Source organism: Liolophura sinensis, chromosome 11, assembly GCF_032854445.1.
Source record: "Liolophura sinensis isolate JHLJ2023 chromosome 11, CUHK_Ljap_v2, whole genome shotgun sequence".
NCBI classification, from domain to species: domain Eukaryota; kingdom Metazoa; phylum Mollusca; class Polyplacophora; order Chitonida; family Chitonidae; genus Liolophura; species Liolophura sinensis.
In genome coordinates, this window is record NC_088305.1 from 23,107,230 (window position 1) to 23,127,728 (window position 20,499).

Sequence of the window (20,499 nt, forward strand, 5' to 3'; positions counted from 1 at the left end):
AGCAGTTATGAAATGTTTACGTGTACTCGAACAGCTGATCGATTGTGTTGTAACGCACACGGCTGTAATGGTTTCCTCTCAGTAAGCAAAACCACATATTGTAGCTCCAATTGGATGTTTAACTCTGTCTCATCCTATACATAAATTGTAAGATACCGGGACAGTGTTAACAGTTCTTATGAAGTTACATACTGTACTGAGTAGGTTGTACAGTGCTAACAGGGTTTGTAATCTTGGCAATTTGATGTCTAGAGTGTTTGCACTGTATAAGTTAGCTCCCTTGACTTAAACTTGCATTCTTTACAATGATTTACCAGTTTGGTCATATGAGTATATGTATAATGTAAAACAGGAAAACTGTAAATTACTATGGTTTAGTGTGTTGGCCATTAATACTGATTACTGCCAGTGTAATGCAGACCCATGTATTTTGATAAATAATGAATGTAACATTATGTTTGACTTTCTTACATGTGACACCTGTAGTAAGTTATGCCATTTGGACAAACATAGGAGACATCCCAGTGGGGTCCTGTCAGGAACTATAGGCAGCATTTGGTGTAAGATGGTCAAATTGTCTGACTGTAGTCATGAAACATCATTGTTTATTGGCACCTGCGTGTAATAGTGCATGTCCTGCAAGTTGCAAGTTGTTATGATGCTGTATAATAAAATGGTACTTCGACCGCCCCATTAGATAATGGTGATATAGCTAAGACAGCATAGCTGTTCATGTAAATACTTCTAGTTAGGTAAACGTGTTACACTGAGCAAAGTATTGTTTCAGAATAATTGATGTTTTGCTATTCACATGTAATTTCTAATAGCAGCACCTTACTTATATTACATGTATATTGCTTTCAAGTTCCCAACTTCATTTCTTTGGAAAGTTTATTGTTTTAAGTTAAAAACATAAGGGCCAGGGTTACCCCCACTGATAGTACACAGAACCAGTTTCAGAGATTTATGATCATACACTGTAAAAAGTATAGGAGTCATACGTAAGAGAAGTACCAAATACAGGTAGCAATGTGTAATACACATATCACCACTTTACTTAATAATACTGTAAAAGTACTAAATGTCGTTCTGATATGCTTGTTTTCTCGGGTATTTCTGTCTCTTTGTACCACCTGTATGCAGTGACCATCTCCATGGATATATAAAAGAACGTCAATCCGAATGAGTTTTGCAGTCTTTTTTTTTATTCCATGTGCTTTACATATACACCTAACACAGTCCTTGCGTCTTCCAACACATCACTGGGAACTGCTTATTGCTTCCCTGTACAAGTTACTAGCTCTACACCTAGCACAGTGTTTGCGTCTTCCAGCACATCACTGAGATCAACTAGCTGCTTCTCTTTGCATGTTATTAGTTATACACCTTTCACATTTCTTGCGTCATCCTGCACATCCCAGCTGGGGTTTCACCCATGTGTCCTGCATTCTGGAAATTGGGTGTAGGCCTCACGTATTTATATGTGCCTAACTACCTTCCCACTTCGTACTAATACTTTTGTTGATGTATAACTGGGTCCTCTATAGTTCTGTAATCTTCAGTGTGACTGCTTAATACTACTGACAAATAATTGTAAAACATGAATATTTCAAAACACCTTTGAATGAAATATTGACCTTTTTGGTCAACTTTTCATTTTTGTTCTATTTTTCAACATTGTTGACTATCTAGAAATAAATTCCATTTGAACAGACTTAGTCTGTTCAATTCTTTGTTATAGTCTCTTCCTATTAGTCATTCACCTATATTCAGCTATTCGAAAAATCAATCAAACTCGCTATTAAAATTCACTTTAGTCATTGACAGTAACAACACAAGCTCTACACGTGGATATGTTGTAAATTCGTATTCTTGCACAGAAGATATAGCTTGAACACTTCTTTTCTTATTCATAATACTACACCCCATAGGCTCAGTTTCGACGGCTAGAACGCGTTGCCTCGCGTGACGTCATAATTATTAAAAAAACTGGTGAAATGCAGTGGATTTTTCTGTTAAGGAAAACTTAGCACATTAAATGATAATATTTCATGAAAGGCAAGCTTGCACTTTTAAGGTCTATTATATGTGAAAAAAATCATTTCCGATAGGGTGCTACATTGCATGTAATGTCTCTACGACAGGCCCCTTTAACCTCATGGTTTCAGGCTATGTCAAAAGAAACCGGTTTTTCTGGTATAAGTCGTGACTACAAGGCTACGGCTTCTGCCTAAGGAGAGAACATTAAATCTGTCACTTGGTCTAACAGACCACGAGCACACAGAGAGGAAACTATGTATGTTGTTTTTGTATGTATGTTGTTTTTGTATGTTTTTGTGGCTTATCTGATGAACATTTGTATTCTCACAGGTTTGTCTAGGCTAATTGAGCTGTTAGGGTTCATCAGGTTGGAGTGATGGCGGGTGCACTGTATTTAAATCGGGTGAGTAGCGTTAGGTGAAAGAGCTCCACTTATGTTTTAAACGGCCGAGATGGCGGAATACTTCGTCTTCCTTGCGTTTGATGGCATAGCCTTTGGCGTCGTGGATTCAACCCTAGCGTTTTCTTCGGCGTATGTGTGTGTACGCTTTCGTTTTACGTCGGACTTAACATTTTTAGTCATAGGAGGACGACGAGGAGTGAATAGGCGTGTGAACATGTAGTCTCTTCTTGTGGCAGAGCGAGTCCAAGCCACCATAGTGCTGCCACCACTAAAACATCATGCCAAAGACACCAGTCATTACACCCCACCCAGTCACATTCCACTGACACTGAGTCAACCAGCCATGTTTCTTGCTCTAATCTCCTAGTGCTGAGTGCACTGATATAAGAACGAATGAACTTATTTCTACATTGTAAATCTTTGTTTTTTTCTCGTAAGGGGATTATCTATGACTGGTTTCGAACGTGTTGTTCTTATCAAGAATAAACAATTCCTTAACACGAAGAACACGTTTGGAACTACAGTCTGAGTAGACAGATGTGGAAAGACGAGAGGTTCATTTCTCCAATATACCAAAAGAATAAAATCCTTCTAGGCAAAGAGGATATCATATTGAATATGACACAGTATTTTTTTATAACAGAATATATTCTAGCATCACTGAGGAAACAGGACTACCTGTTAAAACTAAAAGGATTAATTTTTAGAGTGTAGCTGTGTGTCGTTTGTGAGGAAGTTGTTTTTTGTGCACATTATTATTTCAGATGAATGGAAATTGCACCCTCGGCAAACTTCAAGTTGCATAAATGACGTAGCGTGACATGTAGTGGTATGGTTATACAACAGTACTGACACAGCTTTACGGCATTTTCAGGCTCACCCAAAAAACAAATACAAACTTTCCTCCTAAAAGACCGCAGAGCTTGCAAATTGAACCCGCACGATGTTAAGATTTGTGTCAGATTTGCCTTTTGGGCAGAGGCTCACGCTACATGAGTCAGTTATCAAGCATTTTACTGTGAAAAAGATTTACGTGACATGTTCATATATTTTTATAAGGCTATCTCTGTAACGTACGATGAGCTCAATGCTTGTGTTGAACCCCACGCTACACCCCCACCCCCCACCCCCACCCCACTCATCAGCCACCCAGGCCCTTGTGGGGCGCGCTCAATGAAGGCACGCATTAAGATGATTTAACTGAATCGACCTAAAAAGTTAGAACAGGGCCCTTAATAAGGTAAATTTAAGAAGAGGTCCCATTTCACCGGTTACGTGGGACCATTTGCTAACTAGCACACTGTCATCGCTGCTCTGGTTTTACTCTTTATGCTATAAGTCTGTATTATACCCATTATCCCATAGACAGCCTATGCCTTGCCACTGTGCTTATAGTCGAGTGAACTGGATGGTGTTTTATATCGCATGTTTCTGTGATGTTTCAGCTCACTCCACAGAGGATGGTATACATCTGTATCACATTGATCACCGGACTCATTCTAGTTTATATTTACCAAGGCACTTTTTCATTCACCGCCATCTGTGACGACTCCATTCCAGCCCTTCGATCAGCACAATTGTTCCAACAGCTGAACCAAGCTATTCGTCCATGACACGTCCGACAACCCAACCTACAGGCAAATGTTCGAGTTTGTCTCCGAGTTTTTCCTGCGCCGTTTTGTGATGGTCGTAAACGCCGACAATTATCTGGGCGACGGTTTCGAGAGCCTCGATCTGGACTACCTTAGAGAGAATAAAGTTATGTATGCTCTGACCCGAAGGTACCCCGTCCCGATGCCAAAAGGATGTCATTACCCCATTGCGTCTTACTGCGAAGAGAAAAGCTGGTACCAGGACTCTCACGACGCATTTCTGTTCTTTGTACACTCGGCTATTTCCAAAGACTTCCTCAAAGAGGTAGACTTCGCCAGCAACGCGTACGGTTCGGAAAATGTGATCATTTGGGCGTTTAAATCCATCCTAAACTTTGCTGTGTTAAACCCCTGCAAACTGCTCCAGATCCATCATTTCCACTGTTCACAGGTGAGATCCTGGGACAGACCTTGGGTGGACAGACCGGAAACACACGGGCAGGCCAATTTCACTGATTCCCTCTATACCCAGCCCTAAAACAGTCTGGGCCCGTATTCATCAAGATTCTTAAGTATTTCTTAACGCTAAAAAATTCTTAAATTGTTAAAAATACTTAAGTCCCATTCATAAAAAACTTCACTGTTAAGAAATTCTTAAATTCTAAGTGTGCCCATGACCACTTTAATCTTTTTCTTAAATTCTTAATTATTTCTTAAACAACAACATGGCGGCCGCTCAACCAAATCGACGCCACTTTAAGGAAAGAAGAGATTGTTTGAACGAATATAATGATAGGGAGCTATTAGAAAGGTTTCGTTTGGATGTTGCAGGAATTCGGTATATCGAATCACTAGTTAGGGATGACGTTGTAAGTGGATAGAATTGAAACTGTGCACTTACTCCTGTGCAGGAAGTGTTGATTACTCTTCGTTTTTTGGCAACTGGGAAAATGCAGCTATGCAATGGTGATGACATAGGGGTCTCACAGCCTACTGTATCTAGGGCTATCATAGCTACCGTAAGAAGTCTATCTTCAAACCAGCAAATTGCTCAGTTCATTCGTTTTCCACTGACAGCTCGCGAAATGCGTGACAAACAGGAAACGTTCTACGCTGCTGCCCAATTTCCAGGCATTGTTGGGGCTATTGATGGGACACACGTACAAATCACCGCTCCTAGCACATATGAAAACGAATTGGTTAATCGGAGTAGTATACGGTCTACTCTGGAACTCTTATGATTATGCAACGTATTATGCAATATATGACATAATTTATTACATAAGAACATGAAGCAAGGGATCACGTGCTACCTACTAAGACCAATCGCAGACCTCTTATATGGAAACAATCACGTGACATTTTGCTGTATAATGCGCGCCAAAAATCATATCAGCATCCAGTTCCAACAGATCACAGCAGATGCAACAACAACAACAACGCTTGCCTTTACAAGACAACGCCAGTCTTAGCGACAACAACATCTGTCTCTACAACAACAACACTCGTCTTTACCACAACAACACGAGTTTTAGCGACATTATGAATTACGAAGTCTGTGGAGATCTCGTCGCTAGAGTCTTCCAGGAGAGGACAACTATTTACGTGGAGCTGAGCAAGAAGGGTGATACAACTGGCAGGGAGAGTGTCAAAGCCATCACCGTGACCCAGAGGACGTGGGAACGTTTCATCTTTTACATGTCAACCACTGACATGCAGATCGAGTCATGGCAAACCCACTCCTCAACCTCTGTTGTTGGGGGAAGACATACACATGTCGTACAGAGACTAAAAGGGGGTGTCACTAGTACATATCAGAAAGCGGGAGAGGAGTAGGAGGGGACTGCTGTATCCTACTATGAAAGGCGTGGCCTTCTCCGTGCAAGCCTGGGTTGCCCTCAAGAAAGTGTCGGAAGACATCATCAATGTGCTGAGAGACTATATGAAGAGTGACGGTATGTTCCAGGGGACACCACTCTTGCCTATGGAGATGAATGCACCCGTCCCGAATGCTCCGGCTAGAAAGAAAATAAAGAAAGGTGATATAGACAATGATGATATGGACTTTTTCGTAAGTGGTGGGGGCCTTCGCAGCTAAAGTCCCCAATTCTTGCGACAAACTGTAAATGGTGTATACAAGGACGCGGTTGTGAAAGCCATCTGCCTGAAGAGAGACGAAGGCATTGATGTCTTAGCAGCATTTGATGAACAGTTTCAAAATGCATTTGCCTCTCTGGATGAAGATGCCCTCATCGAGGAGGTGAAATGCCTCCTCTACAAATCGACGGATGTGTACGTGCGTCCTGTATTCTTGATCAGTTATGAAGATAAAGTGTGGCGTGATTGTTACCTGAAGACGAGATGCTTCATGAACAATTTAAAGTCTGAAGTTATGAACATTTTGGTTACAGATGAAGATGACATGAATGATCACTTGGAAGACGAGGGTATAGACTGTGCCTAATGTTTATGTATGATTATTATCATGTGTCTATATTCACAGAATACAGTTTGAAAATGTACTTACTGTCGTTTGTTATTTATACGATGCGTTTCACTAGTTCCCCACCATTCGTTCCGAAGTAAGCTGGAAAGATAGTCATGGATCCGTCACGATCTGAGGTTGATAAGATCTTACAGAAACTGTATTATACCCCCGCAAGCCAATCATCATACGGTGGTAAACAGGCCTTGTACCGGGCAGTCAGGAAGAACGGGTATACCATATCTAAAAAAGAAATCAAGGAGTGGTTAAAGACACAAGATGCGTATACATTGCATAAACCGGCTGCAAAGAGGTATAAGCGAAACAGAGTTAAGGTTGATAAGATAAGATCAATGGCAAGCTGTTCTGGTGGACATATGTCATATGGCCAAATCTAACAGAGGGCATAAGTATTTATTGACCTGTATAGATGTATTTTCGAATATCAGCTGGGCTATGCCCATGAAAGATAAGACCGGTGGAACAATGGTGAAGGCATTCGGCAAAATACTCAAACAAGGCAGAAAGCCTGTGTATCTCCAAACCGATAGTGGATCTGAATTTTTTAACAGAAAATTTTAACAATTTTTCAAATCCAATGAGGTTTACCACTTTAATACACACAATGAAACGCACGCCAGTACTGTAGAGCGTTTCAATAGGACTTTAAAGTCAAAAATGTATAAATGCTTCACAGCTAAGAACAACGATATGTGGATGTCTTACCCGCCTTCATATCCAGCTATAACAAATCACTTCACAGAAGGATTAAAATGGCTCCCGAACAAGTGAATAAACTTGCAGAAAACATGGTACGCAAGAACTTGTATCCCGCCGAAAAGACTAAATCCAAATTTAAATTTAATGTGGGTGATAGCGTTAGGCTAAGTAAGGTGAAAGCCATTTTCTATAAAGGCTATATACCGTCGTGGACTGATCAAAATTCACAGTCGACATACCAGAATACCCCCTGTGTATTAGTTACGTGATTTAAATGGCGAAGTATTACGTGGTACCTTTTACGAACAAGAGCTACAGCAAATTATTAAAAAGGATAATGAGTATTATAAAATAGAAAAAATCCTAGAATGAAAACGCCGAAGGGGGGGGGGGCGGGGCTTATTATAAAGTCAGATGGAAAGGCTGGCCTTCCACTTTTAATTCATATGTTTCAATTTTAAAGAAATGTTGAAAACATTATAAAAAAAGTGATATACTATTAAGCAGCCATTCATACAGGCGGCATGGCAGGTATCAACACCAACGTGGAGGCTAGGCATCGATAAAAATAAGCAGCTGGTGGTTTATTGATCAGTCTGTCATTGGTTATTGTCATAGCTACAACCATAACACTGAGTGTTAATCACATTTGTGGTTGTAGTAGTATGCCACCGCCTCGAAATACTACCTTAAATCCTTTTAACATAACTACGTGCGCTAAAGCCGTAGGTTTGCCCATTGGAAAGAATGTGAGACTAACAGCGAGCATGTATAGAGATAGCCCACGTATTGACATCAGAAAGTTTGTGAGCGACAAACCTACTAGGATAGGTATAGGACTGGGAATTAACCAATGGATAGCTCTGAAAGAACACGTGAGAATCATAGACAAGGCCTTAAAAATACATGACTAGTTATCCTAGTCACAGTTGACGGCTGGGCTCACGTGCGACATGCTGGTGACCTTCCCTTTATTCCGTCAGTTATTTGTGAGGAGGCCTAGAAAACATGACTGGCTGGACATGGTGTCCATGGTCACATCCCTTCAATCGTACAAGGCAGTATTGTTATGTGAACAACTGCCGTTAGCTTCTAAATTTAGCTTGCCACTGTTTACATATGCTGAGTTGAGGGCTTGCTGTCTGCCTCTGCCTTAGAATGTTCCAGAATACGCTCAGTTCGGGGCCAGTTTGTTTACAAGTGTTCAAGAATTTTCTTATTCTAGAAAATTCCACAAGTATGTGTTAACTATTATGGGTACAGCAACCAGATTTCCCTAGGCTGTTCCTTTAAGGAATATAAACACCAAGTCTGTTGTCAAAGCTTTAACAAACTTTTTTACTCTCTTTGGTTTACCCAAATCCATACAGTCTGATCAAGGTTCAAACATTATGTCTGGTGTTTTTCAGCAAGTTATGTACCAGTTAGGCATTAAACAATTAAACAAGTCTTCTGCCTACCACCCAGAAAGTCAAGGTGCAATTGAAAGATTTCACCGAACATTAAAGAACATGATTAAGACTTATTGTTATGACACAGAGAAAGACTGGGATGAAGGTATTCCATTTCTTATGTTTGCTGTTCCAGAGTCAGTACAAGAATCATTGGGTTTCAGTCCATTTGATTTAGTATTTGGACATACTGTTAGAGGACCATTGTTAATTTACAAGGAACAGTCTCTCAATGATGACATAAGTAATGTAAATCTTTTAGATTATGTATCTGGTTTTCGTGCTGACCTTGTCAGAGCATCTGAATTGGCTAAAGTCAATCTTGAATGTACTCAGAAGAATATGAAACGTAGATATGATGAGAAATCTGTTGTTCGGCCATTTTAACCTGGTCAGAAAGTTTTAGTATTGTTACCTGTACCTGGTAAATGCTTTGATGTCAGATATTTTGGTCCATATGTTGTTGACAACTTGATCCTAAACTGCAACATCTGGAGTCCATTCAGCAACAGCAACTGTCTGAACTTGTTTATGAGTTTTCACATTTGTTTCCGGATGTACCATCAAGAGCTGATGACATTTTTCACGATGTTGCTGTAGGTGCTGTTTTGCTCCAGGAAGACAATCTTGGTGTTGATCATCCAATTTGTTTCTTTTCCAATAAACTTAATAAGGTTCAGAGAATTTATTCAACTGTTGAAAAGGAATGTTTGTCTGTTATTTTAGCTCTGCAACACTTTGAAGTTTATGTAACAGCTTCGAGTATGTATGTATTGTTTAACATACATTGTAAGTAGAAAAAAGTTAGGAAAATTATATAAGACCTATGAAAACAGGTCAAAGGAGGAGAAAGTAGAGTTATTGAGAGCCTTTAATGCTTTCGCTGTGTGTTACTTTAGTAGGCCTTTTGTGCTGAATTTTGATGTCTTTATAGCCTCTGGCTTTGTTGTATCCTATCTCCACCGAGCACGTTTCAGTCTGAACTTGTACATTTAATTTGTGCTCTTGTGTACACAGTGCTTATTAGTACACGGGCCCTGTCCGTGGAATTTTGTGTATATTTCGTCATACACTCAGTTATACTGTGGATTTCCCCTCTTGTGAATATTGCCTCTGTGCATTTATGCCTGTGTGGTTTTCTGTTTGTGGAATTGTGGAATATATGCGTCCGTTTGGACTTGACACCGTTGTACATGTAAGTACTTTAGTATTTGTATAGATATTGCTATCCTTTCTTGTTAAACTTAAGTGCTTTAGTATTTGTATAAGTCCTGTTATCTGTTCTTGTTAAAACTAATAAATTGTTGAAAAATAAAATCTGCTGGTTTTGGTTACTTTTTTGTGCGGCTAAACTGTCGTGTATTTTGAACAAGCCATCTCTTTATAATACAGACAGTTTGGGTCGTAGCAGTATTGAACGAGACGTTTAGTGATGATGTTGTCAACCACAGGAGATTAGTCGTACTACATGCGTATACACTGGCTGTATGCAATAATTCGCCAGATGAGGGATGCGAACAGATCTGGAGATATTATATAAACCTGCAGAACGGTACTAAACCTATCAGTAGGTAACGATGGACGTTACGTTAAGACATCCCTTTACATCTATCATATCTGGACCTAGTGCATGTGGAAAATCATAATTCGTCAGGAGACTTATCCGTGACGCGTCTATTATAATCCAGCCACCCCCGGACAAAGTGATATGGTGCTATGGTGTATGGCAAAAAGGATATGCGGAGTGCAAAAACGTGGATTTTAGGGAAGGATTTAATTGCCTACAGGACATCGAAGCACCTGGCAACAAGCTATTGGTCATAGACGATTTGATGATGGAGACTGACAGGATAGTGTCACAGCTTTTCACAAAACAATCCCATCACTGCTCCTGAAGTGTTATATACATAACACAAAACCTGTTCAGTAAAAACAAAGAACAGAGAACTATCAATCTAAACACACATTACCTCGTGTTGTTTAAAAATCCAAGAGACGCCTCGCAGATCATGCATCTCGCCAAACAGATGTACCCTGGACACACACAGTTTATACAGGAAGCTTATAGGGACGCCACCTAGCAGCCTCACGGTTATCTTCTGGTGGACTTTAAACAGGACACACGTGAACATTTGAGGCTTCGAACAAACATTTATCCAGGTCAAATTCAGTATGTGTATCTGAAAATATAATAAAAAGAAATGTTCACAAGATATTATCATCACTTTGTTATGAGTCATCATGTCCAAGACTGCGTAAGCACTCTGTTACTTTAAAGGCACTTTCTAAGGCTAATCCGAAACTCGTGAAAACAATACTAAGAGGGGCTGACAAGGAATTGATCTATAGTTTGTGCCAGTGCGCCTCGAATATCTTAAAAGGCAATGTACCGTTGAATAAGGCTCACAAATCGAAACTACAGCGACACAAGACGGGCTTGCGAAACCTGGCCAAGAAAAATACGAGCATTAAGAGAAGGAAACGCATACTGAAGAAAGGCAGATTTTTAGGAGCGCTGTTAGCACCCCTAGCCTTCATACTAGCACTTATCGTTTCTAAGGTATTAAATTGACCATGGAGCACGTGAAAAAGATGGCTTTAATAGAGCCCAAGTTGTTGCAGGCGTTACAACAACAACAAATACCTATCAATAGCACTCTATCGATGATGCAGAGCCTAGACAGAGACATGGGGCCTGTGCTTCGACGGAATAATATAACGGAGCGTGAAAAAGTTAGAATGTACAATGATGCGTTACAGAAATACCTCACATTTGAAAACCAGAGAACATCGTCAATTAACCCCCTACCCGTTAAAGTCGTACAAGACAGGTCAACTGACAACGCCGTGAATGAACTGTGCGGAGTAATATCGAGCGTGAAATAGTCGAGAGTGTACCAAAAACCATGCATAAAAAGGCCAGACAACTTATTGAGAGAATAAAGTCCAAGCCTTTGATGTCATGGAATGACAAAGTCGAGCTTATATATAAAGATAATACAATGCCTGACACTAACATTTCGGATTTGGTTAATGACGTGCTGAGACATAGACGCCAGTTTACTCCCAGCCCCTCTAAAATACCGGTTTTCACACCTAGTCCCACGGGTACAGCGCGGTCTACTAGATCGGTCGAGACCACTCCCAGAACTAGATCTGGCAGACCAAACGCCTGAAGTAGTCGAAATTCTAAGTTTTCTATTTTTTTGTTTACATTAAAGATAACCAATACCCACAATCGCAGAGGTGTGCTCTAATACAGTTATAATTCGATATGTTCTACCTGACTCTACCGTCGAACAGCTCATTATTTTTTTTTTTTTTTTTTGATTGGTGTTTTACGCCGTACTCAAGAATATTTCACTTATACGACGGCGGCCAGCATTATGGTGGGTGGAAACCGGGCAGAGCCCGGGGGAAACCCACGACCATCCGCAGGTTGCTGACAGACCTTCTCACGTACGGCCGCCAGCATGAGCTGGACTTGAACTCACAGCGGCCGCATTGGTGAGAGACTCCTGGGTCATTACGCTGCGCTAGCGCTTTAACCGACTGAGCCATGGAGGCCCCAACAGCTCATTAGATTATGTTCCGAATAATACACTCACGAATTACATCACTAGATTACCCCGTCCACTAGAGCTTTACGGGCAGTGGGAAGTAGGAATAGTGAAGTTTCATTACCCATTTTCATGGTACAATGTACAATCCGACGAGTTATCGCTTATTTGTATTTCGAAAACTGACGACGATGTCAAATCAGTGAAAATCACAGTGAGAGAGGGATATTATAATTGGGGCATAGCCTTCGTAGATGCACTCAATAATGAAATTCGAACAGCCCATCAAGACAGTATAAATCTGCGCTACGACAAGTTTAATCAGAAAGCCGTGTTGATATTTAATGATAATGCGAAGGTAGTGCTCAGCGATGCTTTGCAAGAAATACTGAGATTTACGGATAGCAAGTGCGCACCGGGGATACACATGAGCTCTGCTACATTAGACGTTAATAGGGGTATGGATTCTCTTTACATATATCCCGATATGGTTCAGCCACACATAGTCGGAGATAAGCTCATGCCCCTGATGAGAAACGTACCTGTCCAGGGTAAACCGGGGCAGTCCATAGCCCACACATTCGAACATGTCAAGTATTTTCCCCTCCAAAATAACTCATTTTTCACAGTAGAAGTGGATATAAGAGACGATTCAGGGAAGAAAATACCATTGGAACGTGGGAAAGTGGTGGTGTCGTTACATTTCAGAAAACGCAGATCAACAAATTTTATATGAGAATGTCACCCTATTCAGATGCTGAATTTTACCAACGTTATCTCCCCTTGCAGTATGCGATTGGAACTTATTGCGCGATCATAACATTCATATATTTACATATCGCGATATTGACGTTCTAATATGTTGCGTCATGCCTTGCTTCATCTTCCTATGTAATAAATTATGTCATATATTGCGTAATACGTTGCATAATCATAAGAGTTCCAGAGTAGCCCCTATACTATTAATCTGCACCATTACCACAGTGTTAACGTTCAAATTGTTGTGGATGGGAAGTATAACATTCTCGACATTGTCACAAAATGGCCAGGGTCAACACATGACGCTCGAATTCTGGCTGAAAGTGGACTGAGACAGCTTTTTGAAAACCACCACACACCCATCGACAATCATCTGATCGGAGATAGCGGGTACCAATCTAAACGCTGGCTTCTTACCTCTTTCCTCAGGCCACAACCCGGCCCTCAAACAAATTACAACAGGTATTAAAATATCACCTAACTGAGCTTTGTATCGCGAACATTGAGTTGTTTCCCTTGACATTCATTAGCGGCGCGCACTTTTCTGTACTTGGTAATTGATAGGAAATGTTGTTTTTTTTTGGAAAAAAATATATCTTCATTTCAAACACATGAGTTTTTATAAAGATGCATAATTACTGAAATGTAAACATTATAAGAGTTCATCGCAAAAAAATTGATGAAGAAGACATAAATCATTCCTCACAACAGGGGGGATAACTGGTATAGTGGTTAAGTTGGACCTTCTCATAATCTTGATATTCTGAGATCGAATCTCATTTGTGGGAAGTTATATTTTTTGCAACTTTTTTTTTAAACTCTGGATAAAATTATTTGTTCGTTTTGTTACAGTTTAGGTCCAAAAACCGGACATGTAGTGTACTTGAAAGAGGTATAGGCCTGTTGAAGAGAAGATTTCATGTATTGCATGGAGAAATAAGGATGTCACCGAACAAAGCCTGCCAAATAATTTTGGTATGCGCCGTTCTGCATAATATCTGCGAATTGAGACAAATACCTCTTCCAGGTAATGAAGAGGAGGGTGAAAATTATGGAGTCGATCAACAAGGGGATGGTGACATTGCCCCAGATGCCAATGTTGAAGGCGTTCGATACAGACAGCAATTTGCCGAAACTCATTTTTGAATTTATTATTGACTGATCGGCCTGTTGACAGTGACTTCTCCCTCTTTCACTCAGTCTCATGCTGCATGTGTTTTCTCAAAAAACATTGTGTTCAAAATAAGCCTCTGTTTTTGTTTAGCCCACCTACCCCATTATCTCATACTAGTGATATATTAAACTGTTATTCCTGTACACATCCAGTCGAATGAATATGTAAGTGCTAAATGCCCTTATCACAAACATCAAGGATCTGAGGAAGAAATGCAGTAAAGGTGGCACAATATTTTCAATGAATTTATTTTTCCTGATTTCTTTTTTGCAATTTCATTTCATAAAGCTGAATCTGAAGTTTGAGTTTTTTGATCTTAAGGTCCTGAATAATCTCGGCCTTGCTTGGGTTTGGAAGTGTTTCATGATGAACCACTGGTGCGACAGGTGAAGGTACCTCCACTAGATCCTGTAGATGGGTGATGTCCTCTGCCTGACTGGCACTAGGGCGAGCATCCAAATATGTGATGGGCAAAGGCGCTGGTGGAAAGCATGGCATGTCAGTTGTGCCAAAATGTAGACATATACATTTATACAACTATACAAAACATACATACTATATCAAAAATACAGTTATACAACTATAGCTGACCCTTTAAAGAAACTTAAGTTGGTGGGACTTTTAAACAACAGATATAACCCAAGTCGAATAAAACGTAGCAATTGTTTTAAGAAAAACAAAAATTGGATTTTTGCTTAAACTTGCTTAACACAACATGTATCTGAAGCTCTGTGATAAATACCACATTTTCCTCATTCATTTTAATTTATCACTGCACATTGCATTTTGAGAAAAATTACTTACTGAGATTCATTAAGTTGAATTAAGGTGAAATCTATGCCATCGCCAACTCTCCCAAGACAAACAGTGTTCTCCCCTAGAATGAACATCACCACCTCCGCGATAGCACTTAATGGCTTTAGTGATGGTCCTCCACCTGTAAAATAAAATTGTATATGTCCAAATAATAAGATCTTTCATCGTATTTGATCTCAAATCATTTTACACTTAGAGCTGATGATGAAATCAATAATCTTGACAATAGGTTGTGTTATAAATAAAGATTATTTTTGAAAGTAAACGAATATGTACTACTAGTCAACTTGGGAAAAAAATTAATATGAAAAATCCTTTGAACTTTCGATTCAGTAAAAGATGACATTGAGTTGTTTAGAATTAAAACAAAATAATACAAATAGGCCAATGGGGTACAGATGGTCTCTTGGTCAAAGTTTGAAACATGAACACATGAGAAGATAAAAGGTATGCAAGTGTTGGGACAGGTTAAATGGTCTGTTTGCTAGGAGAATATGATGCATAAATCACTTTTTATGTAACACACAGAAAGTGATTTGTTTTGATTTATTTCATTCATTTGATTGGTGTTTTACGCCCTACTCAAGAATCTTTCACTTATACGACGGCGGCCAGCATTATAGTGGGAAGAAACCGGGCAGAGCCCGGGGGAAACCCATGGCCAACCGCAGGTTGCTGACAGACCTTCCCACGTACGGCCGGAAAGGAAGCCAGCATGAGCTGGACTTGAACTCACAGCGACCGCATTGGTGAGAGGCTCCCAGGTCATTACGCAGCGCTAGCGCGATAACCAACTGTGCCACGGCGGCCTCGTGATTTGTTTTATGCCATACTTCACAACATCTTGCTTATTGGATTAATCCTCACATATTCTAAAATTTCATTTATACACGTAATTCATTATGACATGAATCAGAATATAGGTCTGTTTCAATGAGTCTTTGTCTGTGGTAGTGCTCAGTATAAAACTGCTACTTGACTCAATGATAATTTTACATCTAGCATCCACAGTGTGGAAGTCTACATATATTAGAGAAGTACCTAAATTTCCATTTTAAATTCAATAAATCAGTTTCCCTCGTACATAAATATTCTTAAGCTTAATAAATGAACTGCTTTCACTTACTTTACAAAAATTTAGTCAATAAGGTTCATCATCCTAATTTAATGTGTCCTTCACTTTGATCATTTGCAATATTATTTTATCCAGTGCACTGCACTTCATACACCCTCAACTTCAAGTAAGAACTATGGTTTTAATTATACTCTGTGCCATTTTTGTTTTACTACAATGTTTAAATCCTAGTCAATGTTTAGCTGCATTTATGAGAGATAATCGAGCCGACAGCTTTCCGGGTACAAACAGTTGAATTGGATTAGTTTTCAAAGGCAGTTCCGACGGTTGATTATTTCCAAAATAACTACCGAAACTACAGTTTAGCTAGACTTGGTCTAATCTTACAAATATTAAATACCGTTACACTATTCCAATTAAATATTTTACATAAAATAATTTAAGTTTACATACCCGTCGCACACTGCACTTTCTTGTAGGCCGAGATTTCCGATTTGGTTTGGGAGAAAATATTGTGCCACTTTTTCTCCACTTCTTCTTGTGACCGCTTGACGGCTGTGAAGGAGGCATTCAACCTGTCCGTCACCAACTTCCATGTAGTTTTTTTCTTTTCTGAGGTCAATCCTGGATCCAGCTTGCCCCTCAGTATGTCCTTGTATTGTGCCATGTAATTGGCCAGGCTCAAACACTCGTCGTTTGACAAGTTCGGCTTTCTTTTCCTTTTTTTCTCCATTTCAGATTGTGTTTACATCGAAATGTCGTCTGCTGCTTACGTGACATTATGATGTACCAAAATTATCTTTATTATTAGAGACCTCTCTCGTTGCTACGGGACACGCGTTTGAGAAAAACTTATCTTTTAAGTATTTTCTTCTCTAAGAATCGTGTTAAGAAATTTTATGATTACATTCTTAAATATTTTCTTAGCTAAGGGTAACTTCTATACTTAAGTGTAAATTCTTGGCTAAATCTTAAGAATCTTTATTAATACGGGCCCTGGTAGTTATCACAACAACTGAAATCGACATTGTGATTCGTAACTGCTAAGCAATAGATAAGACGCGAAGCTATATAGTTGGTAGGCTTATAGAGATTGTTATGCGGCCAACGGAAAAGATTGAAAAGGGTGGTTAGCAGAAAAAAGGCCTTTATGTACTTCAGGGCTACAATCACAACGGCCGGCTTTTGCATCATCCGCCTGACCTACATGAACCTCCTTGGTCTGCACTCAGACTTATTCTAGACAGACTGGTGGCATACAATTTTTGTGAACAAACACATATTTCTACACTAATGCTAAGATTTCTGCTGCTATGAATTTGCAACGGGGCAACTCGTTTATATTGCAATCTGCGTCTATTGAATCCAGTAAATATCGCCTAACACCAGTCAAAGGGAAATAATCGGCCTCTCCTACATCGACAATTGCAATGACAGTGTCGATAGCTTGTGCACTATTAATTTTGAGCCCTGCGGTTTCAGCGGGGTTCACGTCGTTTGTTGTTGTAGTTATTCAACGCCATCAAATACAAGACAGCATAGCTGTATGTCATCGTACAGCCGTTTTGGGAAATCATGGACAGTGCACAGAAAGCATTAAGTCAAATACCATACACCCAGTCCAGTTTCCATCTAACTCCATGTAAAGAAATAGCATTAACATCTATTTCTAAACGAAAAAACGGTGTTGTCATTTAAATGCTTCTAACGAGAAAACCATTGATCGTAGCTCAAATCCGCTGCACATTGCAGAAATTGCCTAACAAAACTTTAGTTTTTTGACTATATCTCAAAAAGTTACAAAGATATGCAAAAAGTAAAAGTAGATTCAGAATCAGCGGCTCAGCGGGAGCCATAGCGGGAATACACCAGAATACGTTAAAAAAATTGAAATTTCAAAACTATTTGTGACGTCACAACTTCGCCCAACGGCGAGCTTCCAAAGTTTTTACCGGAAGGCAACGATTTTCTCAAACTTATTGTAACTACCAACGGTCTACCTGCATATCAAATTTCAAAACAGTGATTCTTAAGAAGAAGATGTTTAAACGATTTCATATAAAATTACATATGGCCGCCAAAACGTATGACTTCGTCTCCGCGGTGCACAACTTCAGCCATCAGGGAATAACACTGCAAAATTTCAAGTCAATCGGTAGAGTGATCGAGGCTGTAGGCTGCACACAAAATTTAAGAAATAATAATAATAATAATCCGAACGATTCCAATAGGTGTCCCGCAGGACTACCTAGCCGGACCCCTAATTACCATTTGGATTTTGAAGTCGTGCCAATAAAGTGGCCTTGGTTCATTCATCAGACCATTAACGACACCACAATATTTCTTACATTTTTTTAAACATAAATGACGGACACCGGCAATGCCAAAGCAAACTTCTAAAAACAAAGCCACATTGGACGATTGTAAATATTTACACTTGAAGAAATGCTTTCTGAATTATTTTCGCAAAGAAAACCTTCAAAATCTTATACAGTCTCTTTATTCAGCTTTTACAGCCACTACTAACATTTCTGTACATTCAGGTTAAGTGGTTTTTTTTATATTTTTGGTCCATGCACTACTTGACGAAAACCATAGTTAAGTTAAGTTTAAAAAGTTTGGAAGCGTCATGCCCCTGCTTCTTGAAGCTGACATTTGACTTAGCACACCCTTAGTCTTAGGTTCTGAGTTGATAGCCGTGTCAACTTTGTTATTGACCGTTACAGAGTGACGCCAAGAGCATACACATCTAGATGCAAAGTGTCAAAACAAACATAAAGATCTGTGCTTAGAGCCAAATCCAAGACCAGAAAAGTACATTTTTGTAACTCACGCGGAGAACGAAGTTAGCTACTACAACAAAGCTAACGACCTAACGACAATGGGCCTATTATAAGGTAGTAGCTCGGCCATATCAAAATCTGTCGACAATGGGCCTATTATACGGTAGTAGCTCGGCCATCTGAAAACGTAACGACGATGGGCCTATGTTGAATATTAACTCTAAATAGTTATGGTTACTTCAACAAAAGATAACTTCCGGTGGCGACTGTTATGTGAAAGTATATCACATCGTGTGATTGCTTGATTATTGGTGTTGAACGAATAACCTGCAGGAAGAATAACGGAATAAAAACTGATGTATCCAATGGGCTAACTTCAGTGAGTACCTTTTCACGTTAGACTGAAATTTGTCTTCTGACCCACATGCTCAGAAAACAGTAACAGTAAGCCCAAGTAATAGAAGACCGATTGTAAAGCATAAAACGAGTGCACGCAGTTTGGGTAATCTCATCAAATCAGGGATAATACAGCACCAAGTAAAAAAGTGTACATGAACACTATGACTATGCTTCCCATGTAATAAGTGTGCGTGTAGACTATGACTATGCTTCCCATGTAATAAGTGTACGTGTAGACTATGACTATGCTTCCCATGTAATAAGTGTACGTGTAGACTATGACTATGCTTCCTACGTAATAAGTGTATGTGTACACTATGACTATGCTTCCTATGTAATAAGTGTATGTATACACTATGACAATGTTTCCTATGTAATAAATGTACGTGTACACTATGGCTATGCTTCCTATGTAATGAGTGTACGTGTACACTACGACTATGCTTCCCATGTTATAAGTGTACGTGTATACTATGACAATGTTTCCTATGTAATAAATGTACGTGTACACTATGACTATGCTTCCCATGTAATAAGTGTACGTGTAGACTATAACTATGCTTCCTACATAATAAGTGTATGTGTACACTATGACTATGCTTCCTATGAAATAAGTGTATGTATACACTATGACAATGCTTCCTATGTAATAAATGCACTTGTGCACTATGACAATGCTTCCTATGTAATAAGCACAATGCTAACACACAGAAAAATAATAGTTCAGAGTACACACGTATAGAGTACATACAGAGGCCTAAACTGTATGTACCTCCAGGAAGGTACAAACTGTTCAAGTGCAAGTTACTAATTATACACCTGGGACATTCACAACTGCTTCTGTTTACAAGTTACTAGTTTTACACCTAGCACGGTCCGTGTGTCTTCCAGCACATCACTGGCAACCGCTTACTGCTTCTGTTTACATGCTACTAGTTTTACACCTAGCACAGTCCGTGTGTCTTCCAGCACATCATTGGGAACTGCTGACTGCTTCTGTTTACAAATTACTAGTTACACACCTAGCACAGTCCGTGTGTCTGCTAGCACATCACTGGCAATTGCTTACTGCTTCTATTTATAAGTTACTAGTTACACACCTAGCACAGTCCGTGTGTCTCCCAGCACATCACTGGCAACTGCTTACTGCTTCTGTTTACAAGTCACTAGTTTTACACCTAGCACAGTCGGTGTGTCTTCCAGCACATCACTGGCAACTGCTTACTGCTTCTGTTTACAAGT

The 20,499-nt window shown here is 39.6% G+C and overlaps 1 protein-coding gene across 1 annotated transcript; it reads left to right on the forward strand.

The window, feature by feature from the left end:
• Positions 1 to 4,054: 4,054 nt before the first annotated feature.
• Positions 4,055 to 13,479, forward strand: LOC135478204 (putative nuclease HARBI1). Its single transcript, XM_064758476.1, has 3 exons — positions 4,055 to 5,195; positions 6,865 to 6,889; positions 13,190 to 13,479. Exons 1-3 carry the CDS (start codon positions 4,986 to 4,988, stop codon positions 13,477 to 13,479), a joined length of 525 nt encoding a protein of 174 aa, XP_064614546.1. The 5' UTR covers positions 4,055 to 4,985.
• Positions 13,480 to 20,499: the final 7,020 nt, after the last annotated feature.